At 49.4% G+C, this 25,547-nt stretch overlaps 8 protein-coding genes across 8 annotated transcripts; 5 read left to right on the forward strand and 3 right to left on the reverse strand.

Annotated features, from left to right (window-relative positions):
• Positions 1-433: 433 nt before the first annotated feature.
• Positions 434-1,691, forward strand: HO133_010478 (uncharacterized protein; the record flags this gene model as incomplete). The annotated part of the gene is made up of 2 exons (XM_037301330.1): positions 434-566; positions 868-1,691. The coding sequence occupies 2 exons, from the start codon at positions 434-436 to the stop codon at positions 1,689-1,691; spliced, it is 957 nt and encodes a 318-aa protein (XP_037154147.1).
• Positions 1,692-2,004: 313 nt separating this feature from the next.
• On the reverse strand, positions 2,005-2,354 carry HO133_010479 (uncharacterized protein; the record flags this gene model as incomplete). The annotated part of the gene is made up of 2 exons (XM_037301331.1): positions 2,005-2,214; positions 2,301-2,354. The coding sequence occupies 2 exons, from the start codon at positions 2,352-2,354 to the stop codon at positions 2,005-2,007; spliced, it is 264 nt and encodes an 87-aa protein (XP_037154148.1).
• Positions 2,355-5,691: 3,337 nt separating this feature from the next.
• Positions 5,692-7,341, forward strand: HO133_010480 (uncharacterized protein; the record flags this gene model as incomplete). Its single annotated transcript, XM_037301332.1, has 9 exons — positions 5,692-5,835; positions 6,016-6,078; positions 6,206-6,461; positions 6,509-6,537; positions 6,587-6,654; positions 6,706-6,758; positions 6,814-6,843; positions 6,896-7,169; positions 7,227-7,341. The coding sequence occupies 9 exons, from the start codon at positions 5,692-5,694 to the stop codon at positions 7,339-7,341; spliced, it is 1,032 nt and encodes a 343-aa protein (XP_037154149.1).
• Positions 7,342-7,606: 265 nt separating this feature from the next.
• HO133_010481 (uncharacterized protein) lies at positions 7,607-8,156 on the forward strand (the record flags this gene model as incomplete). Its single annotated transcript, XM_037301333.1, has 2 exons — positions 7,607-7,678; positions 7,947-8,156. 2 exons carry the CDS (start codon positions 7,607-7,609, stop codon positions 8,154-8,156), a joined length of 282 nt encoding a protein of 93 aa, XP_037154150.1.
• Positions 8,157-10,483: 2,327 nt separating this feature from the next.
• Positions 10,484-12,304, reverse strand: HO133_010482 (uncharacterized protein; the record flags this gene model as incomplete). The annotated part of the gene is made up of 3 exons (XM_037301334.1): positions 10,484-11,313; positions 11,390-12,051; positions 12,105-12,304. 3 exons carry the CDS (start codon positions 12,302-12,304, stop codon positions 10,484-10,486), a joined length of 1,692 nt encoding a protein of 563 aa, XP_037154151.1.
• Positions 12,305-13,172: 868 nt separating this feature from the next.
• On the forward strand, positions 13,173-13,800 carry HO133_010483 (uncharacterized protein; the record flags this gene model as incomplete). The annotated part of the gene is made up of 3 exons (XM_037301335.1): positions 13,173-13,332; positions 13,405-13,515; positions 13,568-13,800. The coding sequence occupies 3 exons, from the start codon at positions 13,173-13,175 to the stop codon at positions 13,798-13,800; spliced, it is 504 nt and encodes a 167-aa protein (XP_037154152.1).
• Positions 13,801-15,165: 1,365 nt separating this feature from the next.
• HO133_010484 (uncharacterized protein) lies at positions 15,166-15,720 on the reverse strand (the record flags this gene model as incomplete). Its single annotated transcript, XM_037301336.1, has 3 exons — positions 15,166-15,446; positions 15,494-15,524; positions 15,589-15,720. 3 exons carry the CDS (start codon positions 15,718-15,720, stop codon positions 15,166-15,168), a joined length of 444 nt encoding a protein of 147 aa, XP_037154153.1.
• Positions 15,721-18,154: 2,434 nt separating this feature from the next.
• HO133_010485 (uncharacterized protein) lies at positions 18,155-20,684 on the forward strand (the record flags this gene model as incomplete). The annotated part of the gene is made up of 14 exons (XM_037301337.1): positions 18,155-18,184; positions 18,236-18,288; positions 18,366-18,540; positions 18,653-18,708; positions 18,794-18,980; positions 19,076-19,131; positions 19,204-19,381; positions 19,459-19,620; positions 19,670-19,738; positions 19,792-19,847; positions 19,910-20,078; positions 20,137-20,225; positions 20,285-20,337; positions 20,458-20,684. The coding sequence occupies 14 exons, from the start codon at positions 18,155-18,157 to the stop codon at positions 20,682-20,684; spliced, it is 1,560 nt and encodes a 519-aa protein (XP_037154154.1).
• Positions 20,685-25,547: the final 4,863 nt, after the last annotated feature.

Genomic DNA, 25,547 nt, shown 5'->3' on the forward strand with positions numbered 1-25,547 from the left:
CCAGCACAAGAGTATGTTGTGACAAGAATTGGCTATCTTTTCGGATATGCCGCGTGCAAAGATTTCAAACTTCCGTCAGCTTGGACTTTTACGACCAAGATAATTTGCACGACTACCATATTATTCTCCTGGATTACCTTGGCAACACTGCGTGGTATTTGGGGCCAAATGGCAAACCTACAATCTCGATTTTTTCAGACGGTGGACTCAGTATCAATACTTGGACAGGTAGCCCAGGATCCCATTCCGGATCTGAGTCCTTCATTCTGACATACATCATAGCTTGAAAGACAGATCTGCTTCAGAAATGTACTTCATTCCTGACTTTGACCATACTGCAGGCTACTAGGAAGTCGCTCTTGAGGTGAGTCTTGTGTCATAATTATGCTACTTTGCATTGATACCGTAGTGGTGGTCCTCCTGGGGTAATTTAATGGATGGTACATTCAGTTGGGAAGCTGCACGGCCGTTGAAGGGGGGCTTCGGTGGTAGTCAACCCGGAGGAATCTCCCCTGATTTGCCCGTCATTGGTGCCGCCAAATCACAACGCAAGGGTTACATGATGGGTATGCTTGACTCTGATCACTGTGATTAATCACCGCTGACGATCAGGTAGCATTGAGCACGCTCCAGTACAAGAAGGTTGTATATAACTCCTCTTTTCATTGACCAAAGACATTGGCAATCACAGCAGATAGTATGACACCAACGTCTATCGCGCAGGCGATCTCAACCTACTTCTTCGCATGCAGAACACTCTCAGCCTGTCCCCACAACCCGACTTCGTTGGAATTATCACATGGGCAAGTCTGACATCACTCCAGATAAAATTTCAGTCCAATATCTCTCCATAGAATGATGGCCCAGAAAGCCATTACATCGGCAACATCTGGCCTGAGTCAGATGGTGACCCTGAGCCATCTCCGTACGCAAGCCAAATTCGATTCCCACACACTGCATGGCAACCACTCATCACCTCGTTCATCCATGCATGGAAAGCTGGTGGCTCCGCTCCCTCCATGTCCAACCCTTTAGGCACCCAAGCTACTGGAGCACTGTGCTACAAAACGATCTCGCCAAATACCACTTGCCGAAAGGAGGGCCAAGGCACGTACTGGGAGAAACCCAACGGCTTTGAGACCGGCACCAACACGCTCAACTGGGCTGTCATCCTGCCAGCCGGTTCGTCCGGCATGAAGATCCGCGTCATCAGCAATCACATGGTCTGGCAAATCGTGGGCGTCGGGCCGGGACTGACTTTTGGCGCGACTGGTGGAATGCAGGCGGATGAGCAGCATCTTGAGTTGCTGGATGCTGGAGGGAATGTTTTCATGTCGACGACCAGCGGCAGACGCGTCGAGGGTGACTGCCCGGATGGGATTCATAATATGAACTATTACGTTTTGGGCTTGGCTCACGGTAACAATGCTGGCAATGGTTGTGTCAGTATCGCTGTTGGCGCGCTGGGTGGCGGTAAATCTCCCGAGAGTGGGAGTAGTCCATCTTCTGGCGACGTCGGGGTACCATTTGCGGTGGATGGAGGCGCTCGAGCTCCTGTTGGCGGCATTGATTCATCGTTCAGGTCCCAAAGACAGGAATGGGTAAAAGGTCGGAGAGAGACTGACCGCCGGTTCAGCTCCCTTGTAAGAATCGAGGCTGTTGGAATAGCATTCCGGGGCATCTTAGGCTAGCTGGACGATTAGGGTCTTGTGCCTTTAGCTTTCCAGTAGTGTTCTACGTCTAAGATCTCCGGAACAAACATCTACTAATCCAGCGCGAATGGCTACGGGGAAATGATAACACCACAATTTGGCTCGAGCGTAAGATGATCTTGTAGGTCCTTGGCTCTCTGGACACGGAAACATCCTGAACATTACGAGCTTGATGCAAGGCTCAGCTCCATCAAGTCTACCGATGACAGACTACTACTCTAGCTCGACTGAACCCGATTCCGCCGCTCTATCCCAACCCGCCCTCCCCCCCTACCGCTCCACTTGTCGCAACTCAATCATCACTTATCTTCAACCCCCCCACCGCCGCTGGCATCCCCCCGCCACCCTCGCTCCCACCCGTGCGTTTCTCCTCCCTCTCCGGGTCTGGGTATTTCTTGAACACGTTCCTGCAGTCCTCCACCATGGTCTTGTAGAACCCGAGCTCTTTCCGAATCGCGCCGAGGTAGCGGTCGAGGTCCTCGATTTGGATCTTCAGTCGGGTCTGTGGGGGTGGGTGAGAGTTGGATGGGTGGTGGTGGTGCGGAGGCGGTGGGTTGGGGGAGGGGAGGGGCAGGGGGGGTTGCTTACGATGGTGTGTTTCAGTTCGGATATCTCGGCGGACGTGTCTTGTCTGTGTTCCATCTTGTCGCTTGGCTTCACGTTGGGTCTGATAGGCCGGGTTATGGGGACTGTGATGGATGACTTTCTTGATGTTTTTTTTAAAAAAGGGTGCGCGTGTCAACGGACTTTGCTGTGCGGAGCTGAGAAACGAGGAGGCTCGAACGCGCTTTCATATTGTCTCGAGTGCGTGATGTTGTTTGACCTTGCTGGCAGGGTCTCGTCAGCGGAAAGGCATGGTGACGTGGCGAGGTCGATCTGGGATGATGGGATCGTGCGTTGGCGCAAACCTGTGGCTTTGGGCAAGGAAATTATCAAGCGGAAGGAACGCAAATCCAGTGGCCATCGATCCGGCGGCCGAGTTTGATGGGGGAGATCATAGTGTCTCGTTTCGTAGTCGGGATCGTTCAAGCAAACGAACGGTTCCGCCGCAAGTACCGTTGTCCTTTGCCCACCGGGTTTACGTCGTTGTTTGGAGACGGGGCTGTTTGGACATGATTGAATCTGACCGGCTTCGCGTGAACGCTCGATCTGCTGTTGCGGGTTTTCTACGCCCCAGACATTGGCCCCGGGTTTGTTTTGAGGAAATTGCGTCGCCTCGGGAAGGCGAGCTGCTTCTTTTGATGACTGCGTGGGTTTCGAGAGTTTGATAGGATTATGTTATTTGGGCGTGTCTGACGAGGATTGGAGTTGAGTGCGAAGGGCGCTGTTGGAGAAAGGGAAAAAAGCAGAGGGATTGGAAGCGTCGGTGAGGTCTTGGAAGTAAATTACATATTAATTCGGTCAGGGGCTTGAGCAATATGCGTTAGTACATCAGAAGATACCAAGTGCTTGGTGAGTGGGCTGTCAAAGTAGATCGGAATTCCATCCGGGGGAGTGAATCCCCAAGCTAAGCCCGGAGGGTGCTTGAGGGTGGACTTTTCGTGGGGTACAAGGACCGGAAAGGAGACGAGGACTTCCAAGGAAGAATGTAGGCTAATACATGGGACTCGGGCGGGGAGTATCGAGATATCGCGTTTATGAAGGAGGGATGTGAATTGTGCAAGCTGGGAAGAGCGGCTCCGGAAGCAGCATTTGTGAAATCCCTGACCTCGAACGTTATCCCCGCTCAGCAGGAAAGCTTTATATACAGCAAGCTTTATCGGGCCATCAAGATGCCCTAGTAGGCTCCGTGAAAACAGGTCCGTTACTCCTCCATTACCTCCACCGTTCCGGTCGTCCCGGGCTCCTCGATCAACATTTGCCGTTGATGCAGATCCTCTCATCCGCATCCGCCCCCATTTTTGGAGGGCCATCGTCGATGCTTACTAATTCGCTCAGTTCGCTCACCTCGCTCAGTTGGCGGCTGACCAACGATCTGATGGCATCTATTACACTGTAAGCTCATGGTTTAAGGATGAAGTTGAAGAAGTCATACCTAAATGTAAAGGGAGGGTAAAGGCTGGAGCCGCGAGGAGGAGGATAGTGTAGATGATTGTGGTGGTACGCATTTTGGTAGGCTTGGCAGAATTCTGGCTGGCGGGAATGGTAGAGGTTTGAGACGTGGCGATGTTGGTGCGCCAGGGGTGGATTGGGCGGCAATGGTAGACTGTGTTAGCATGGGCAGATGTGCGGGTATATATGTTTGAGGAGGAATTGATCTCCTACTAATAATAGACTTTTGATATCAGGCTTGCCGAGATTCGAAGGGAGCTGGAATTGTTCGTCAAACTCGTCCAAGATTTGGGGGCGGAGGCAGCCGTGATTGTGCACTGTTTCTCGGTCGACATTCTTCTGCTGCATAGCTGGGGATGATGGGTCGCACTGTTTCACGTATGCGGCGCGGACAAGGTGGTTGGGAAGAAATGCTCTGTTTTGTTGCGACTAGTAAATGCAGAGCGGGAATTGGTGAATTGTTGAAACGGGTTGTGCCTTGCATGAAATCTCCTAGTCTCTTTTTTGTTTTTCACAAACGTAGCATATGGTCAAAGAGTTCTTAAAGCTGGTATTCGCGCACCAATTAAAAAAGCTCGATAGGTCAGATATCCCCGAATGAACGTGCCCCGGACCTCCTACGAAGCCGAGATCATGCAGGTGACCTTGAAACTCCGCACGACACCGATAGTGGACTTCACGACGTCAAGTCTCCCTCTCTACGAGCGAGAGCATGAACAATGATGTTGTCACTGGAATCATCGAACAGCGTATTCCAGAACGCATTTCCTGCTTTATCAAGCTTCCAGGCCCCAGATCGCTTTTCTGAAGACCCTGCCCACCTTGAAGGTTGCCCATAAGGCAGACATTGAGCGGAATCCCTGCATTCCGTACCGAGGTGATGGTGGAGCACCGAAGCTGGTGAGATATAAGGGCAAATTCCACGCCGCGCACCGCCGTAAGAACGGAACAAGTGAAAAGGGGGTCACTCGCGATTGATTTCCTGCAAATCTCAGCCTCCAGGATATTTGCAGGATGTTTGCAGGCTGTTTGACGGCGATTTATCTGGAGGATGCTTTGGGTAAGAGAACTTACAAGACCTTGAGTGGGTAAAGTGGCGCTGAGGTAGCGTCATTCCGGCGCGTTTGCTTGGAGCGCTTGTCGCCTATAATATTTAGCGTCTAAGATAGCGCCATCTTCACGTTTCACCAAAGTACAGTAGGTACCGTTCACCAATTCCAGCCTCCTTCCAAACCTTCTACGGCGTTTCAAAATTGAGCGATAAAGTCTCCTTAAAACGGCGCGGGGGCCGAAACTGGATCCTATGGCGAGGCCAAGATGGCATCACCCGTCAACTTTCAAGCTCAGATGACGCTCAGCCTCCAATCAAATCCGCTCTGATGTTGAAACGAATCTCGACGTGAGCTACCGTAAGTCAACGTGGCTCCTTCGGCTTCCAACCAACCGGAAGATTACATTTACATCCTTAGGTGACGTTGGGTAACTTGATGGTCAGTGGCACAGTGGCACCTTCGAATTGTTAGCCAGATATGCCGGTGGGACGGGTTCTCGCATTGGTCAGGTTTCACCTTCGTTTCTTGCGTTGTATCTCGGACGATTGCGTAGCTAAATTTGGAAGAATTTGTTCGCCGTTGCACGAGCGCCATGGAACCACAGCTTGGAGTCATGTGGGCTAGATTACCCCGAACACCTTTCTGTGGCCTTGCCTCCCTGGACCACGACTGGGGTGCTGGAAATGCCTTTAATCAGCCCTTCCCACTGGCCCTACCCGAATTTCGTCAAGTTTCTCGAGACTGCCCTTCGACAGCTTCTTCAATTGAGGTGTAGAAGCTTTCCAGTCTTTCCATAGATTAGTGAGCTGTTGTGATCATCGTGCTTGTCTTCCTCGCAAGAACACTTTGTCCATTGCCAATTTCCGATTCTCGCCATGGCGGATTCAGCTGGCAAGATGTATGCTCTCGCACTTGTGCTGAGCCTTCTCACCATCGTCGTAACCGCCCTGCGTTTTTATGCTCGACGCATGAAGCAGGCTGCGCTTTCATGGGATGATTATATGATTCTACCAGCGTTGGTATGTTGAGCCGTGCTCCAAATCCCCAGTAAGTGTTGAGATATTCGAAGCTAATACCGAGACAGCTTCTCACAATTGGCACGGCGGTTTGCATGTTGGTTGGTAAGGATCGGCGATTCCAGAGACTGTCCGCCTACTCTCTGACCCTCAAAAGGTACTTCAATTGGCAATTTAGGACAGCACACGGGAATCCGAGAAGACGGATTTCCAGTTTTCGACCATCGCTTAGAAGTCTTCGAACAAGTAAGTTCTGTTCTTCCAATGCCTCCTCGCAATGCTGAAAGTGGGGACAGATAGTTTTCGCGACGCAACTTACGACAACACTGACTTTCGGGTTCACGAAATTGTCTGTATTGCTTTTCTATAAAAGGTAGAGCTACTCTCATCGACATGTCCACACCAGCTCACAGGTGCCGTCAGGATCTTCAAAGGCACTTTCGTCAAACCATCTGTGTGGACTATGATTGGTGTCGTCGTTGTCTGGACACTTGGCTTCTTCTTCGCCAACCTGTTCCAATGCTGGCCCTTATGGATCGACTGGACCGATTTCGGCTTTACGCCTCAGAATTGCATCAACACGAACGCAATGTATCTGGCTCAAGCTTGGTCAGATGTTCTCACGGATTGTAAGAAGTGTCTTGCTTCGGGCTTATCGTCATCTAACTTCAAACAGTAATCATCCTGACTTTGCCGCTTCCATGTGTAAGTTCCCCTTCTTAAATCACGTTGATATTTGCTGATGTGCTTCCAGATTTGGGTAATGCAACTGCCTGCAAGGCACAAGGCTGCTGTCAGTGGCATGTTCCTTCTCGGAGGACTGTAAGTTGCGGAACGTGTAGGCGATCTAAAAGCATGCTTATCAAGTCACAGGACCGTGGGAGCGGGTATCGCGAAGCTCGTAGTTTTCAACAAAGTTGTTCAAGGTGCGTCTCCAACTTGTCGTCATCAATGCGGTGGGTTCTAACCCACCACATGCAGAATTGGACCTGGGATTCTTGGACATCAGCTGTATGAACCTCCAAAACCATGGATTCATTTCAAGTCTAACATCAGTCTGCAGACATGAACACACCCCTGGTATACTGGCCAATGGTCGAGTCTTGCATGGGCGTTGTCGGCGCCTGCCTGCCATTATTGCGGCCCCTCTTCGTTGGTGCTTCTTCAAACGGCTTCATGCGCAGCCTAAAGAGCGTGAAGATAGCCTCGCTCAACTTGAACGAAGACGCACTGAAGCAACTCGAAGACGATTCGCCAGGAGCGCCAGGTTCAACTACGGCGTTTACAAAGTTCGGATCCGAGTCTACAGTGGTGCCATCCAATGCCGAGTACAGCTCGTAAGTCCAAATGCTTCATATGTTGATCTAGGATACAGCTGACTTGTGTCCTTGTAGCTATGAAAATATTGCGCCGAAGGCCCACCGGATAGACAGTCTTGACAGCCTGAAACTTGATGCCGAGAAGGATACACATCTAAATGGGGCTCGTCGTGGTGATGACTACGTATAAACGTTGCTAATATCTTTTATGATTGAATTCTTCCTTTCATATCTATCAGTGCTATATAATGTTGATCAATCTGAGATCTTCTCTCTCTACGCACCACCACCACCGGGTTTTAGCTTTCCGATATCTACTGCCTCGGATTCAAAAATATCTAGATTCACACATGTTCACTGCGTCGTGCATCTCCAACACTTTAAACCCATATTTTCCATTCTCTTAGCATCATTAGCCTTTTCACCATGACGAGTCTCATGTGATAGATGAAGATATGGCCCACAAGACGCACCCAAGAAGTCTTGATGCTTTTTCCGGACCTGCAGAACAAGCCACGGCATCGAGGGTATGTCCGCAACAACGGCTCTCTAGAAGCCATCCAAGATCGTGAAAGTCGCTGCCTTGCCTTACATCATGATCAGAAGCTGACTATGCCAAATATTGGTTCGAGAAATTTCAACGGGCAATGTGTAGAAACCCTTCACGAGATTCATGGATGACTGTCTCTCGCACAGCGTCTACGTCTACGGCAATAACAAGCCACTAGTATACTGAGTTTGGGCAAGGTGAGTACCTCAGCACAACCGACTCGAAAGCTTCGGATCTCTTTGCAGGTAGAAAGGTTCGAGGCCGATGCACCTGTCAAGCCAACACGTGCACCTCGCATCGCACCCTCCAACCTCAAGCGGGAAGGAAAGAAGACAGCCGATCTGAGGACCTTGCCGACCCTCGGCACGGCACTTGAACATACAGTTCCAACACAGCGCTTCACGCAGACAGGCCCGGGTATCTCGACGCTTGGTATCTCAAGCACAACTGCATAAGCTGCGTGAGTGGGAGCATCCCAGTAGTTGTCCAAGGTGACGTCGACGCTCCCCTTTGCGTGCCTGGCAGCCACGTGTACCTTGTCATATCGGTATGGGAGTAATGTTGGGGAATGTTGAAGTGAAGCTGGCGGTGGGGAAAGAGTGAGTGAGCTGTTAAGGATGTAATGGTAAGCTCGAGACCGATGAGTTAGGCATAGCTTCCAAACCGACATCGTAGCACGTCTGAAGACTCCTATCGACCAGATAGGTTGTGAGATAACGATGGCGAGACACTCGTGGTAGGTCGTCATTGTCGCCCGTTGCGTCCAGATGAAGTTGATCATCAGGCAGGCGCGGAGCATCCTCTTGCGGGTTGTGTTGTCGGATAGTTGAGTTAGGGAGGCGTGTTTTAGAAGACCGATGTTGGAAAATCGCAAGGGTGGGAGGGCGTGTAGACTTTTTTGATAGAAGCGTTTGAGGACGTGAATTGTGAGCAGTGAGAACGTGCGTTGAAGAAAGGAAACTGCTGTTTTTTGATACCAGCGTGGTTGACCCCCATTCGGTGCGTGTCAGGAAAGGCCGCCGCTCGCGTCTTCTATTGTCTGAGCTCCCCGTCCGCTTCGCGGGAGTTACGGGGCTTGCCAGACGACGCTTCCAAAGGCCCCGGACTTCCAGTTGCGTCCCGGCCCAGCGGAGGTTGAAGGGTGTTTCGTAAACCCTTTCCAGTCGCTGGTGGTAGTCTGTATCCTTCAGCATAGAGAGCACAAGACACGTGGCAGAGCCAGATGAGGACAAACGAGCTGAGGATGCCTCCGTGCTCCGGAGACGACGTTGTATCCGTTACGCGTCGCAAGGCGAGAAGCGAAAATTCCATTTGCAGTATGAGGAGAGGCAGGTGGGACGCTTGAGAGGTTCGCAGAGCCGCCAGCGCCGTGATGGTGGCGACACAGAAACCGGCTATTGGAATCATAGCAGCCATGGCGGTCTCGAGGGACATTGTCGGGCGCGCAGAGTCTAGAATTCTCCGCTGGAATCCCGTTCATTTGGGTCGTTTTCACGCGATTATTCTGTTGATAAGGTTTTGCATACATTTTCTAATGTTTGTTCTTCAAAGATTGCACTGTCCGATGGAACACAGCGCCGTTCAATATTAGTGACCCAATTTGGGATCTTTAGTCTGCGCTCGCTGAAGCGGATTTCAAAGATCCGGGAGGATTGCGACGAAGTCTTGCGACACTATTTCAACCGTTTGGGGTGGCTTCCGCGTTTCGAAACTCGGGCTTTGAATGTTCAAAGTCCCCGCCCAGTAGAGAATATCCGGCAGCATTTTGAGAGTCCTGGGAAGGCTTTGTACGGTCGACGTTGAATGTACTATGCACCAACAAGAGGATGATGGCTACTAGAAACCATTAGGACGAACTCGCAGCTTAATGATGGTCTGATGAAAGTTGAGATAATTTTTGTACAAGATGGTAGAAGATGGTGGCAGGAAGAGGCGGGATGACTATAATAAACGAATGAGACATTGCGAAGGCTCGACCGTTGTAGAACTTTTGGGGGTTGCTTGAATTGCGATATAAAGCCCGCCAGACCCCTCTAATGCCATCTTCTCTTTGACAAACGTGACCATGGTATAGTGTAAACATTCCAATTTTCTGTCACCTATCTCACCAACATCATGCTCCTACCACGCGAAACCTTCCTCCACATCTTCTATTCTGGATCGTAATAGTCGTCTGAAGTCATTCTCATCATCATACGAGGTCCGCCATGATGAAAGCCAACGCCATGGGCCTCATCCCCCTCGTTTCCTTCCTAGCCCTCATTCAGCCATGTCCATCTTCCGTTCAGTGCGTACATCGTGGCCAAAGTCGTCGATAAGTCGGTCTATGTGAGCCCAAAGCAAATGTTAGCGAACTCACCAAATGCAGTCGAAATAATGGGAGGGTCATGGACATTGAAGCGGCAATGGATATCGGTATGAAACAAAAAACCAGACGAGGTTGCTGCGAGTGGAAATGGCGGTTCTTTTGCCAACACTTGCGGGGCCGGGTAGTGATAGATTGCGGCAACAGATCGAGTTCGTGGCGAACAACTATGGTCTCATCGTTGAGACGCGGAATCAGCATACGTTTATTGAGCAGCTCAGCCGGTTTTATGGCTCCGTCGCTGTGATTAATGGCAGCACGACTGCGATGAAGGATGTGCCGTATTACACGAAAATCGCTCTAAAGGAGGCTGCTGCGAAGAGAGCAGGTCTTTGACGTTGTTCGAAATTGAGACTTAACATGCCGGCTGCCATTCATCCTTGTCCCGTAATCTGAGGCTACAAGTTGGGATGATCGCTATTTTGCAGACGTTCTTGTCATCCATCTATATAGAAACAACTTTCTCCATCCATTCTCGATACCAACATTAGCAAACCGAGTCAACAACAGAACCATGGCCGTAAGCGGTAGTGCTACAGCGAAGTACACCCTGAACGTTTCCACTAACGTCAAAAGGTCACTGTTCATACTGAACAGACCTGTGATGAATGAAAGAGGCGCAAAAGTAATCGCGAGCCAAGTCAGGCGAGCGAGACTGCGGTTCTGTTCGAAAGCTTTCTTGCTTTCCTCGATTGACATCACTGCCGTGACGACCGACATGATCCTGTCAGCGCGGACCTGTAAATTTTCAATGTTGGACAGAAGGATCTCGAAATCACTTTGGAGATCATGCACACGGTTATCCGGGCTGGACGCGAAGTGCTCACGCTTGACGACCTTCTCCAGCACTTCCAACACAAGGGTACGGAAGATGGGGAATCTTCGTCTCCAACTGTGTAACTTCCCGATGGTGACTTGTAAGCCACCGTTATCCCCTTGCAGATCCGGATTCTCGATCTCCCATTCTAGTTGGGTGAGGCGAGTTGTGGCGTACTTTACTAGTGTAGACCATTCCGCGCCGACGATCATGAGTGTCTTCTTGAAAAGCAGACGCGGATCTCTCGGTATACTCGTGATTTCTTCAGGCGTCAAGGCGCTGGTGTAGTGGATGACATCTTCGAACGTGGATATTCTTGATGGTCCTCTTGGAACGGGAAGCACAGTCATGGACGGGCAGTCGACAAGATTACGGTAGCCGCCCCAAATTGGGAACCCCTCAGATATCGTGGGGTCCACCAGTAGGATGCCTAGTCAAGAATTCTTGTCAGCTTCCGAGATAAAGAAAGGAGTCGCGATGAGGGAAAGGTTGGAAATGAGACCTACCAAGCACACCCTTCTCTCCAGGCTTGTTGGGTCTGATCCAAAGAGACGTCCTACTTCGAACCAAGCCAACATCAGATTTGGGAATATCAACATCAGGCACCCAATTGCCATCTTTGTCCACTCTTCGCAGTACGTTGAAGCCTCCTGCTTCCCACCTGGCCCTCATTAGGCTATCTTCGCTCCGGAAGTACCTTGTTTGCACATATCGGATGTGAAGATAGGAACGCTTGCGCGATATAATGTCCAGGTCCGGAAGCTCGACCCAAGGATCTCGGGTGTTGTGCCACATGTAGTCGGATATATGGCCTCGGAAGAAGAGGGGGTCGACATCGAATCGGGCACCTAAAGCCTCGATGACGTCTCGGGAGAGGTCTTCGACTACGAAGAGCCTGGCGTGGACATCATCATGTTTATGTTGGCTTCTATTGAGAGCATAATATAGGTCGATGATGTTTGAAAAGTCATCTCGGTGCACTGCAGCATTAGGCTCGAAGGTCAGCATAGCAACCTTGGTTCTGCTCGCCCTCTCTCTTCTGTCTTGATCGTTGAGAAACTTCTGTTTGGGTGGAGCCGCTGTCACTTTCATGAAGTCGGCGAGATAAGAAATATGTGGCCATCCTTGAGCGAGGGATTCAAGGTATCGCATGTAAGGTCCCGAAGCTCTGTTTCACATCAGCCTGGCCTCGATACACTTACGACAGACTCTGAGACTGACGTAGCGGGATGCTTAAAGGGAAGAAGACGTTTCTCTATCAGTTCTCCGGACTGCCCTATGCGGCTCGGTTCATAAACATCGCCAATATAGTAAGAGTCCCCAGCCTCAAGTGTATGCGGCAGTATATGAGAAGGCGGAGATAGATATGGTGTCCATGGGCTATGGAAGGCGGGGTTCCAGCCATCAGGCTTAGAAGTCATTGATGTAGAACTGATTGAGAAGACACTGAGTGATGGTTACACTGCGCTCAGGTGATGACTTATCCAAACCGGAGACTTGGCATCGTAGTGATTTGATGAGCGGAAAGTTGCTTGGTTGAGGGATGAGGGATCAAGTCAACATTGCTTCACGATGAGAGTACAACGAGATATAAATGTGGAAAGAGCTGAGGTTGCCCTTGATCTTGATGAGGCTGTGAGGCGGCAAGGCTGTCTGTCATAAGGTAATCTCGAGGCTGAAATTTTAGTAAGGCTACACCGCTAACCCGATGGAGAACACACAGCCCCAGTGACGCACAGAAGAAGTCCTCAATAGTCTGTACAATAACTTATGAGTATATCAACATCGGGTGAAAAACTTCAACAACTTCCGCTACTTGTAAGTGGTCGTTGTGCATGTCACTCTACATAAACTCAGAGCAACAAGCATTACCTAGCCCACGATCAATTCCCTTCTTTCTGTCTCGTCAACACTTTGCAGACGAAAGAGTCAACGACTTGTGACTTCGACCCTGCTATGCATGGATTTTTTCGACTGTGACCCAAAGCAAGCGAAAAGACCCTATTGCGAAGGAACTTAGGCCATGAGTTTTACTGAATCCTCTCCTTGCTTTGTTCCTCCTGTGGACAAACACACTCTCAATATCTCGACCCTTCCAGAAATTACTTAAAACATTGCTGGTATCACTGCCTGAAGATTGCTACAGCAATCTTTGTTCAGCGCATTGCGAATAGATCTCTGTTTGTCTTTGTGCTTGTGTTGGTTGATTTCATAAATAAGCCCAGCGGCCCAGATCCCAAATCCTCAAAGTTGTATCATCAATACGTAAGGAGGAAAAGATTGTGCACAATGGCAGACCAGGATCCAAAAATTACCCTCCTCCGAAGCAAGCTAGCCCTCTTGATGGGCCGGGAGGAATGTCCAGTGTACGACTCGATCAAGGCGCAGCATCCACATGCGCTAGAAGAGCCGTGGTCAGAAGATATGAGCGGACCTCACAAGCGTGTTGGTAGGTGGATCGCGGCCATAGGCCGGAGTGCTGTCCTTAGAACTAGCAACTCGCTTACCTATGAAGCAATAGTGTTCAACAACAAAACCTTCGCAATGCACCAAGTCCTCACCCAGGAGGAAGCCTACAAGCGCACTTTCCAACCCCACGCAATTAACTGTGGCGAAAACATTAAGCTGCATCGTCAGTAAACCGTCTGAGTGCCAATCTAGAGCATCTGCTTACGCGGTAATAGTCGACGACAACCTTTTCCGCGATCTGGAGCAGGCCGAGACTATGGACCTGAGCACCTTGAAACGATCCGAGGCGATCACGAGGAGGGCCGTCAAGAGCAAGTGGTTCTATGCGTTGACGGGTTGGGTGAATGAGATCAACGGTGGGCCAGGGAAGATGGGTCCCTCACCGAGTGACAATATCACGATAGAGGGAAAGGAGGATGCGAGCATGAGTAGTAGGAAGCCAGCATAGCCTAAGCGCAAACTGACAGTAAGGCAGCTCGTTAGGCAAAGCTTCTTTTGTGAATGGGACACCGGCAATCGGTGGTGAAGGTAGTGCAGGACAGAATTCAGAATTGAGCTCCCCATACTGAAGTACAAATCTTTGTTCCACAACTTCGTTTGAGATTGTAAGGACGCAAAGCTTGTTTGCTTTAGGTTGGTGATTGTTCCAAGGCTGTACGAGATAATTGGGCTCTTGTCATTTTTTCAATGGTGTGACGGCCGGTTACAATATTTCCGAGCATGGTGGGGCATCGAGTGGACCACCAGGCAAAGCTATGTGTATATCAGCAAGCTAGATGCCCAACACCTCGATCAAGCTTAACTGCGACCTCAGTGAGCTTCATCAATCAATCTGTATCTCCAGAAGCCTTTGGTTAAATTTGGCCCGTGAGTAGAGCAAGTTTTTCGACCGTGAAACGCATTAGTCTTGCATCCTTACTGACGTTCACACCAGAAAATAGAGCTGCTACCCCTAATTTCCGAAGAAATTTTAATTTACAAAGATGTGTTTGCAGCCAGAGAAGCACATTGGGGAAGAGCTCTGTGGAAGACTCTCAACGGTGCCTCGACTAGCGACGCCGCCTGCTATGAGGCTTGCAACACCGGAAAAGCGCTTCCCTGGCACCTGTCCCCACTGGCTTCGCTCCAGACGCTCGTATATGTTTTCTGGGTCATGGAGCATCCTAATCTTAAGCAACAACGGCGATGCAGACCCAATACCATATCTGAGTCGCAAATTTTCCTACTTGAACCTCTTTGTGAACTCCCGAGACAAGTTTGGAAATTCCTGAACTCTAGAACCATCGTGACTACCGTGCCCGTCTTAAAGGACTATTTGCTGACTAGAGTGTTCATCAATCCAGGTGGAAGATAGGCTTTCGATGGGCGGGGTATGACGTTTTTTGGAGGGAAATGGTTGATATTCAGCTTGAAAATGGCTTTGAATCTTCCGTAATTTGATTTCCACACCAGAAACGAATGACCATCAGAAACAAACGATAATATTGAGAAGATCTCGTTGCCTAGTACCTGTCTCTGTTGTTGTTAAGTATGCGTGCTATCTACTGAGCAAGGTTTTGAGTTTCTCCTAGCTTCATCTCATACCTTCAAGCGTCCATCGAAAAGTTGATGTAAGAACCCAGATAGAAAATCTGAACTGCACCACGATAATTGGCTGAATCAACTCGCAGCCCTAGTCCCCACCCTGGATCCCTTTGCCAACCCGCTCCGACGTGAATAACTAGAACCAAGGCGAAGGCAGAGTTTCTTCAACGTTGTCTATTATCCGGCCGGTGATCCATGTGAGCCAACGCTCAGGCCTAAGTACTAGCCGCTATCGGTAGAGCCACTCGTATGCGCGTTGCATAACGCCAATTCTAACGTCGCCCATGCCTGCCTCTGCGAGTCCTCGAGAGACGGCTTGGACAGATCTGGGACGGTCCATGACCTGACTTGCCATGTACAAGCTGCCTGCCGCAACAGCAACCACAGAGTGACCACCTAATGATCCGGAATGGTGAACCCTGTCCGCGATGAACACGGCCAGAGTAATGACCCCAGTGGGGAGAGAGAGGCGGTGTCCTAGCACGGCGATCCGTTCAGACAGCGAGATGGCTATCTGCATGTGAGTCGCCTCGGGTTGGAAAAATTCAAGCCGGCACACGGGGCAGGTGTTGTTGCTGCGTTGATCACCTGTCGGGGTCAGCCAGGTCGATATGCATTCGGAACCAACGATGTGGTTGCAGGGGAGACGGACTGCGCGCTCGATAATGCCGTTGGGGGAAGGGGTGGTGCCATACTCTTCCAAGCAGATGGAGCAGTGCTGGTCTTCTTTACTTAGGATTCCGCGGCCAACTTTGGGTAGGCGGGCAAGGAATTTGGAGGCCATGGTAGGGTGGGTGAGGAGCGTGGGGATGGAAGTTCGAAGTCGTTGGTTGGTAAAGGAAGTAAACTTGTGAGATGGTAGGGATGTATACGTATGAAAATCAAGAAGGATGGGACAGATGAGAACTGAGAGAAGTGGAATAACGGGTGTTGAGCTCGGGAAGTGGTGTTGTGAAATGAAATGCTCTAATATCAGTGTATTTTACCATTCTTGTTGGAGCCTAGGAGATAGTGTTATACCAGGTCGAACTGACGGGGAAAGTTGCCGAGGGTAGTTGCACAAAGACGTTGCTACATTTCGAGCTTCGTGGAGTCAAGACGTATGAAAGGCACGGATACCGCTGGATTGGGGAGTGCAGGGGAGCGTTTAGGCTAGTCAATACCACAATGTTGGTTAACGGGCTGGGTTGGTTGATGCCACAGAGCTGGCCTCGAGTTCTACTCTTCCGGGATTTGGTAGCATTGCGGATACGAGTTATGACGCGGCTGCGGCCAGAACTGGTGCTGTATATATGTAGTACTTCTCGCCGTCGGCGGTAGGAAGCTGAGGTATGTAGCCTGAAGTGCGGAGTAGATGGTTCCTTGTGAGCATTTCACTGCCGACCGCATTTTTGGTTCTCGGAGCGCACCCCATTGAAAAAGTACACTCCATTAGTCCTAAGGCGACATATTCATGAGACCCCCGCAGTATCTCTAGTAGCCCTTTGCACATAGGTTGGATTCATGGAATCAGCAGACTGGCATTTATATGGCTGTCAGTTGGCTGAGTTACGGAGGCACAAAACGCAAATTCGATTTCGGCAGGTCATGAGCCGATCAACGAGATATCCAAAAAATATATTGTAGCTGGCGGCATGGAATCGTCTTGCCAAGCCTTTGTTGTAGAGCTAAATCTGATCAAGTAACAAGCCCGTCTCTAGCTCTAGGGCTTGATTACTCATAGCCCTGAACTAACAAAGGATAAGGGCTTCGCTCTTCTGTTGTTTTGAAGGGTTTGATGATCTCTTCTCCTCAAGTAATGCTCAACATGGCGACGACTGATTCATCGTGCCACCATCAGTCACGCGCCCAATATTATACAAGTACCATACCGACCTTCACTCTCCTTCGCAACAAGAGAAGCTCGCCGCGCAGGCAGTATCCGCTCCCACACCTCTCGCGTCCTCGATTCTGAACTTATCCGCCCACCCGCTAGCCGTGGAGAAAACAGTCTTAGTCCTTGACACGACCAGGAGGCAGTGCCTTCACATCCCACTCCCACTTCATGATTCGAGCAGTGGCTCGCGAGACTGAAATACTTTTGGTGGAGGAGCTTATGAATGCCGAGGAGTTGGATAAAGAGAGCTCAGAATACGCTGGCGGACTGGGAGTAGATGCCTTGAGAAAAGACACAGCGCACTTGTAGGAGGGTCGAAGCCTGGAGAAGAGAGATTGCAAGCTTGGTGTTCGTTGGAACGCAGGAAAAGAGATAGTGCGAGTCTGGTCAAGACCATCATACCTGGAGAGGTCACACTACGAGTTTGGAGCAAGACAGAGGCGTGGAGAAGTGATACTACAAATTGAGAGATGGTACGATGTTAGGGAAGAGGTTCCTCAAGCCTGGAAAAAGGCGAAGGCGGTGTTTATGAGCTTCGTACCCGGAGAATGGGAATCTTGGGGAACTCAGGAAAACAAGGGCCGATATGGGCTGTCGGTGGGCTCAGCTTCATAGACTAAGGCTGGTCTCCGATTGGAAATGTAACGATCTGAAGACCTGCGTGACGCGACAGTCAGATCAGCAATTCTTCGGAAGCAGAGAGTAATGATGTGCTCGCAGAATTATTACTCTTACAGAGCTGGATTCGAAGTGCCGGCGAAAAGGATCAACAGATGCACTGGTTATCAGCTCCAAGTATCGATCCATCCATGACTGAATACCTGATGCATCGTAGGCCCTCAAGATATTCAGAGCCGGGACCGTTTACTCTTTACTCTCAATAAACGAGACTTGGCATGCAGGTGTCCTCCCCCTCTCGTTCTTCCGGCAGCAATTGAAACATCGGTGCATGGTTAAAAGCAAGTTGCCGCTCTTTTACATCGCTAGCAATCTTCCATCTCTTGACATCACAACATAAATAATTTCCAGCGCCTTCGACTCTTTTCGCTTCTGCACATCTCCTTCAAGCTAGGCAACAGTGTGTCAAGGGCTCAAGTAACACTCAAGATCCCACGTAGAAGTCAGAGAAGTTTAAAAAAGCGGTCAGATTGACAGACAGGCACTGACAGATTGTCAACACAATTGAACCGAGCTTAAAAATCACACCTCGCAGCGTCACCAGTCAGCATCTAAGTTCCATCAATTCAAACGCTGAATCCATCTACGGCAGCAGCATATTTTCAAACCTCATCACCTGTAATCTGGGTCCATTCTTGTCAGTCCACCTCACGCGCAGCTCGTCATGGCCATCCGCGAGACTGGCACCGTCAAGGTGAGCTCATCTTCCTCCGTGCATCATTAGGCAAATTTAACAGGACACCAGACATGGAATGAGAAGGGATTTGGATTCATCGAGCGCGATGGCATGGGCGACAGGTAAACTTCCCATCGCTCCGCCCTCCCCTCCTTCAAGGTGCCCTAGCTGGACATCAGATACTTACACATCGCTCTAGCATCTTCGTCCACGCGCGTGACACCGCCGATCGACAAGCACTGATCCCTAGCTCCAAGGTCTCTTTCATTTACGAGGCTGACGAGAAAGGCGGCAAGGCGAAAGAGGTATCTATCGAGGAGATGGCAGAAGCTGTTGTATCGGACGAAGGGCCAAGAGAGACAGGCACAATCAAGGTACGCCTCATAGCCTCATCGCATCTTAGTCTGCGCTTGATACATACTCGTGGCATTCTATGGAATGATGATGCCGTTGAGAGGCGAAGGCTGACGAGTTTGGATGCAACAGCGCTGGAATGCAGACAAGGGCTTCGGATTCATTGGACGCGCGAATCGAGAGGCGGAGTAAGCCTACCTGTGCCGTTATATTTCTATCTTTTCTTGCTTTCCTCTTAGCCCTAATCGACACGAGGCTGACTGTCATCCGCAGTGCTTTCTTTCACAAGAGATCATTTAGTGGACACGACGAGCCCTACGTTGGACAAGCGATCTCGTTCGTCTATGGAGAAGGACTCAAGGGTGCAGTCGCTACTAAAGTCAAAGTCGAAGAGGGTGGGTCGGCTATTCAGGAAGCTCCTGTTGAAGATGATGGAGATCGGGAGATGGGTACGGTGAAGGTATGCGTCACACCAACATAACTTGTGCTCGAAACTGCTAGTTGGCTATGCTATTCGTAAGGAAAATTTTTCGTTGACAAAGGACTGTGACATAGCGCTGGAATGTTGAGAAGGGTTTCGGCTTCATTGGACGCGTGAGCGGAGAAGAGGAGTAAGCCCACTTGTTCCCTTCCCCCACCCCCAGTTTTTATCACCGAGATACAAATCTGACTGCCTACCGCAGCGCTTTTTTTCACAAAAAATCCTTCGCCGGCAGCGACGAGCCATATGTCGGCCAAGCTGTCTCGTTCGTTTTCGAGGAAGGACCCAAGGGTGCAGCGGCAGTGAAAGTGAGGGAAGAAGAAGGCGGTGTCGCTAAGGAAGAAGAGGAAGAGGGGTGCCGAGAGATGGGCAAGGTCAAGGTATGCAAGTGGCATTCACCAACACACGCCTCCTTTTGCAAAATCGTCATACTGAACCTTGGCCAACCACTCCTCAGACGTACAATGAGGAGAAAGGCTTCTCCTTTATTGTCAGATGCTTTGACGGCACCGAGATCTTCGGCCACAAGCGCGAATTCCCTCAGGACATCGAGCCCTACATTGGACAACCTGTCTCCTTCGTCTACGAGGTTACTGAAAAGGGCGGTACTGCCAAGAAGGTACTGAGTCATATGCAGCAAGCTTGAGTCGGGCTGATAATGTGACCAGATTCGTGAGGAGGATATCGTTCCAGATATTCCATTTTCAGATGAAGGCCGCGACTTCGGAACCATCAAGGTTAGCAACTTTTTCACAAACCTGGTCAAGTTTTGATCCTCATTATACTACAGAATTTCAACGCCGAAAAAGGCTTCGGCTTCATCGTTGCACGCAAAGGCGGCGAAGAGTACGCACCCCTCCAACCGTGACAACAGCCATCGAAAAAAGTGCTAACAATAGAGAATAAAGGGTGCGGTTCTTTGATAAAGCCCTCAACGACGTAGTGCCTGAGAAGAATACCTGCGTCTCCTTTGTTCGGGAGGAAAGCGACAAGGGACCTCTCGCCAAAGATCTACGCAAGGAGGACCCAGACCGCGTGGCGCGTGTGACGGCAAGAGTGCACTACGGCAAAGTAGTGGTAGGATCAACCAGATTGCCGCTCTTGTTGGATTAGATTTGCCGCTGACTCTTGTCAGATCTACAAAGATCCCCCATCCAGCAAGCCCGACTCTGGCTACGGCTTCATCGTTGAGCTCGATCAGCTGACTGTCAAGAAGCCGAAGAAGTATGCTGTGGCTGCATTCTCAATCATATCGGCTTGCCACGTTGCTGATTACAACACAGGCATTACTTCCACATGTGGGAGATCGAGACTCCAGATGACGCAGGGGGCATAGGTCAGTCGCCTTTCCATCTCTCACTCCTTCACCACCATGATCCGTTCCCCAAAAGATAGTCATGTGCTCCACCTCAGAATGATCTTCCCCATCTCAAAGAAAAAGGCTGACTGGTCACAGACCCAGAGACCATGGTCTCCTTCATCATCATCCCCGCGAAGAAAGGCTTCCAAGCTGCCGCTGTTACTATCGCTGATCCTCCCAAGGAAGAGGAGACAGCCCAGGAGAATGAAGCACCATGGGGGACAGCGGCGGAGGATAATGAAACGCCATTGGAGACAGCGATGGAAGAGATGCATGTCAGTGAAGCCAGTGAGACCACCGCTGATGCTACGAGGGGCGACTGAGGGAGTGGAGGCTGGTAATTCCGAGAGCTTCCGTGAGCCTCTAGGGCCAATTTCATGGAAGAGCATGCGGAGGTGGAATCATGTCTGGTAGCGTATTCAGTGACAAGGTCATTCAGCCATTGCATAATCCCGGCTACTCGGAACTTAATCGGTCCTCTACCTTTAGCTACATTACCTCTCTCGCGCTAGATGTTTCGCATGTCACAAGCGATGACTGGACTGGATTCAGTCAGTGTGACGGGGACAGACATTGGAGTGCGGTGATTGCCTTCGGCCATAAACCACAGCGGCCTTAGTGAGACCAACGATTGCTTCCCTTGCTCACTGTAAGAAGAATGCGGAGATAGTGGCAAGATCACGGCAAAATCAAGGCAAAATCACGAAATATCTTGCCGCCCGCGCCACGTCGCAGCACCTGTACACGTCCAAGTAGAATTGCTAACCCAGCAAGGCGTCGATCTCTTCCCCGCTTTTCGTGTCGTGTTGTGTCTTTATTGGTCTATTGCAGGCTTACTTTAATGCAATAAGCGGAGCAGACTTCCCAGAATATTTTGTTGAGTGAAAAATTTTGCTGAGTAAGGATTGCTTCGTCTTCCTGGTGGAGGCACCTCGATGTGCACGGGCAGGATATTCGCCGAGAGGAGTTACTTAATTCTTGCCGCTGGGTTCTGTCCCAACACGTTCGGAAACTTGCTCGGGAGAGGATTTGGAGGGACCGTGCAATGCAGTGCAGTGCGGTTTGTAAGACGGATGACTTGTGTAGGGGGAGACTGAAGAGGAGAGGAAAAAGGGCGATGTTGAAGTGAAAATGGGGACTCGACTTATGCTCGGTAGTAACTCCAACAGATGAAGGGATTCACTGAAGCAATCGCTTGATGCAGAACGTGTAGCAGTATATAAGTTAGGATTGCAGACTTGGATCTTGCTTGGAACTTGATGACAAGTGATGGCTTAGAGTGCTTCCCATTCCATACGCTTCGGAATCGTATAACACATCTAACCTTCCAAATATAAATTTCCACACGGGAATCGTGGCCCGGATTTTTCGTCACTTTCCCTACGAAGAATACATCAACGTTTATTTTCTGTTAGCATTGAGATTCCATTTTTTCTGTTCCTCTACTAGAGATACCGCTGCCAGAATCATCGAGGTTGAGGGAAAGAAAAATCGTGCCACGTGTAGATGATGCAAAAACTTGATTGAAGAGTTGCCTTATGCCAAGGTAGCACCATCCTGTCCGCTCATCCATGAGCTTGCGTTCTATCTGTGCCGTCAATCGTCTAGGCTTCAAGCTGATGGGTAAGCCGATCCGGTTGGTCATCCAGCTCATCGGGACTCCAACCTGGAAGCTGGTGCACTTGGGGGTACACAGTCGGTGGTTGATGCTCAGCCTCTCCAAGCTCTACAGGCTTGGTATTCTTCAAATCCGCGTATCTCCCTTCCCAAGTCTGAACATCTTTCCTCAAGCCCTGCTTCTGCCTCGTCTGTCTCCACAGCAACCCCAACATGATAAAAAGTGCTAGCCCTAGTGGTACACCTATTCCGGCACCTATTGCTTCTTCCCTGCTGGACGACAATGATGATAACGTATTGTGGACAGAGGAAGCATTTGATGGCAACGTCAATGCCGTTGTCGTGGCGGTGACAGTAACGGTGGCGATGTTCGTGGCATTGGAAGATGTAGAACCGGATGTGCGATTGAAGATTACCAGTCCAGCTTCAATGTAAAAAGGTGCGGTGCTTCCTCTAGTGCCGACGGTGCATTCGTTGGTGGTTGTGTTGGGTTGACTACAGCAGAACAATGCTTGATCCTGAGAATTAATTGGAAATATCACGGCCGCACCGCTGGGGTTGACTGCAACACCATCCTTAGCGTCAAGATTGAGGTGTATTCACGCCTCCTGTGGAAAAACATTTGACGTTACTAAAAGAGGTAATTACCATCTGAACAGTCCTGCGAACACCCCGGGGTTTGCCATGTCTCATCCGTGCAGCTGCCTCTAGTGATCCATGCGGGGCCACTTTGTGAGAGACAGAGCTGATTGTCCAGGCATATGTCGGAATACGCGCAGCATGCGCTTGTACCGTTTGCACTAGAAGGAGAGTGACATGGGGTGTCGCGGGGGGATATTAAGCCGTTAGGAAAGTAGCACGTTTGCGCGTTAGCCATTAGTTGTTTCGTAGAAAATCGAAAAAAGATTGATGAAAAGCGCGCCTGTTGCAAGCGTAAACATTAGAGCGCAGTGTTGTCCTTTATAAGACCACATCACGTGTACACGGCCTCAGATCGAGTTAATGGCCGTCCTTTGGCTCAGCAACTATAACCTGCATCAGTGTAATTAACAAAGCCTTCCTATCCATTTCCTGCAGAAATTTGCTAAAACACAGCAACTCTAACCTATCTTTAGAGGAGTTATTCGCAGCCTTAACTATTGGAGCAGTTGAATCCGTCTTCTGCATTGATGAACATCTTTTACGCACCTGATCTATCAAAGGAGCCTCTTGCCGGATTTAGCGTGCATCAGAAAGTGCCTCACACTCTCGCACATAATCGAGTACTGTTATCTCCGAGAAGTACTTCGCCAATCAAGAAAATAGGTATGTGCATTATAGCAGTCGGATTAATCGACAGTACTACTCTACGGGGGGTTGAAGAAGTATTTACCTAACTAAGTGCATACTTGACCGATATCCACCACCTCATTCGAACGCGCACGGTTGATCGATTAAGACTTCGGCAAAGGGTGCCGACCACCTCGGATCGTCCCATGTACCTCTCAGTATCTTGGTTCAGATAAATGCACTTGGGCGTTGGTGCTTACCAATCGGACATGGCCGAATCTTATGCCAAGGCGGTGTGCCAAGAATATCTTCATGGCATAAGGGAAAGAGTTCGCCGTCGGGCAGATCTTACAATGAAAAAGTGAAACGCGACTCCTGCTTGCTGATACGAGGACAAACTTCGGAGCTTTGAGGGGAGAGCGAGAGAGAGTTGGCGTTGGCGCTGGCGTGGAACTGCATGTTGTAGAGGGGGTCGAGGGGGTGGTGTTCGTAGGACTGCAGGATGATCCTAGCGTTAGCCCCAATGTAACATGCATTGGCAACTCAGTCAACCTAAGCTCGACCGGTAATAGCGTGCTTTTGCAGGAGTTCTCATTGCTCAATTTCATAGGTCCTCGGATGTATTCCACAACGTTGTTGCCTCCATACTAAAGCCTACCCCTCAAGACTATAGTTGTCGCACTACAATCGAGAGCCATAAGTCAACCTTCCTCTATTTTTTCGCTTCTCAGAAGACCGGAACCCCTCAAATTCTTGTTTAGATTACACCAAAGCATTGAGCCTGCCTTATGGTAGCTGAAAGCTCTTTCTTACCCCAATATCTCCGCCTAGTCGTAATACGGTTTGAGTACGGTAGCGCCCTATCATAACACTTTGGCCGGTGTAAGCAAATGTCTTCTTCGCCTCCTTTAAATTGATTTATTCGCTGCCCGGTATCCGGTCAAGTCTCACGCAGGTTTGCAAATAAGAGGCACTTGACCGGCTTATTATGATGCCTTGGAGCGAGCTTCAGATTTGGAACTTGTAATTTGGTGAGATAGAGCCCGGCGGGCGGGGTAGGAATAAGAGTGGGAGCGATCGACAACTGGCTCTATGTTGATAGGCCGCACCATTCCACAGAGACTGAGAAAGGAAATAGATTGTCTATGACATTGTACTTAGGTAGATGGGCACAGTCTAGTAAAAAGGCCGTGCAGGATATGTTGTACCCTACTTGCTTGGGCACTAGACCCCCGAACCCCCTCGGCCCGGTCCCACGGCCCCAACATAGACTGGAGTCAGACATTCAACATAAATAGAACGCCTGTTAAAGTCCACCATACGCTCGAGATATATCTAGACAAGCACACACCGATTCTTCGTCTACACGATGATTTGATAATCCAGGTTTGAGCGAAACCTTCATCTTGGTGGTTTTCGGATTCTGGGTCTTCTGGATCGTTTCTCGCTTCCCGGATGGATGCTATTATTTCCTGAGACCGAGTGTAAGGAATATCGCAGCAGACATTGAGTCTCGACACATTCAGAGTGTGCAAGGAACCATTTTCCCCAATGAATCTCCTTGACTAATCAAGTAAGGCTTGTGGCCTGGGTCACGAACGTCTCGAAACCTGCCATGACCCATCAGCCTTTCGGCATGTTGGCTCCATCAAAGTCCGGAGCTGTAAGTTAACACGTAGATAGAATGGATGGGGTACTAGTGATGATATTTGTGGGAAATATGGCGCTGGGAAGGCTCGCGCGCTCTTTGGCGGGTTGCTAATTACCGAATCAACCCCGAAACTATGAATCCTTACCGAATCATACCCCTAATTACTGAATCATACCCCTACACCAAAATTTGAGGTATGATTCGATAAGGATTAATTGCTTGGAGTATAATTCGATAATTTATCAAACTTGCCATAGTGGCCTATATCGAAATTTGATATAGAGATATATCGAATTTAACTCTTACGCTTTTCAGCTACTATATTAATTAGTTACTTAAATTTATACTATATTTAAAATCTAGTCTCGAAGAGATTTAGAAAATTAATTCGTTTATTTTATATATTATATATCTAATATTTTAATAGTCTACTTATAGATATATCTAGATATCTACTTTATATTTATACTATTAGATATTTACGAGTAAAGATCTATAAATTAAATTTATAATTTTTTTTTTTAATTAGAGCTATCGAGTAAATTTGATAAGCGATCTTTAATAAGCGATATTTGAATTTCTTACGCTTTGATAATTATAAGACTAAATTTAGAAACTCTTTTTTTATCTAAAAGTCTAGATTTCGTTC

Source organism: Letharia lupina, assembly GCF_014066315.1.
Source record: "Letharia lupina isolate WasteWater1 chromosome Unknown contig_8, whole genome shotgun sequence".
NCBI lineage: Eukaryota > Fungi > Ascomycota > Lecanoromycetes > Lecanorales > Parmeliaceae > Letharia > Letharia lupina.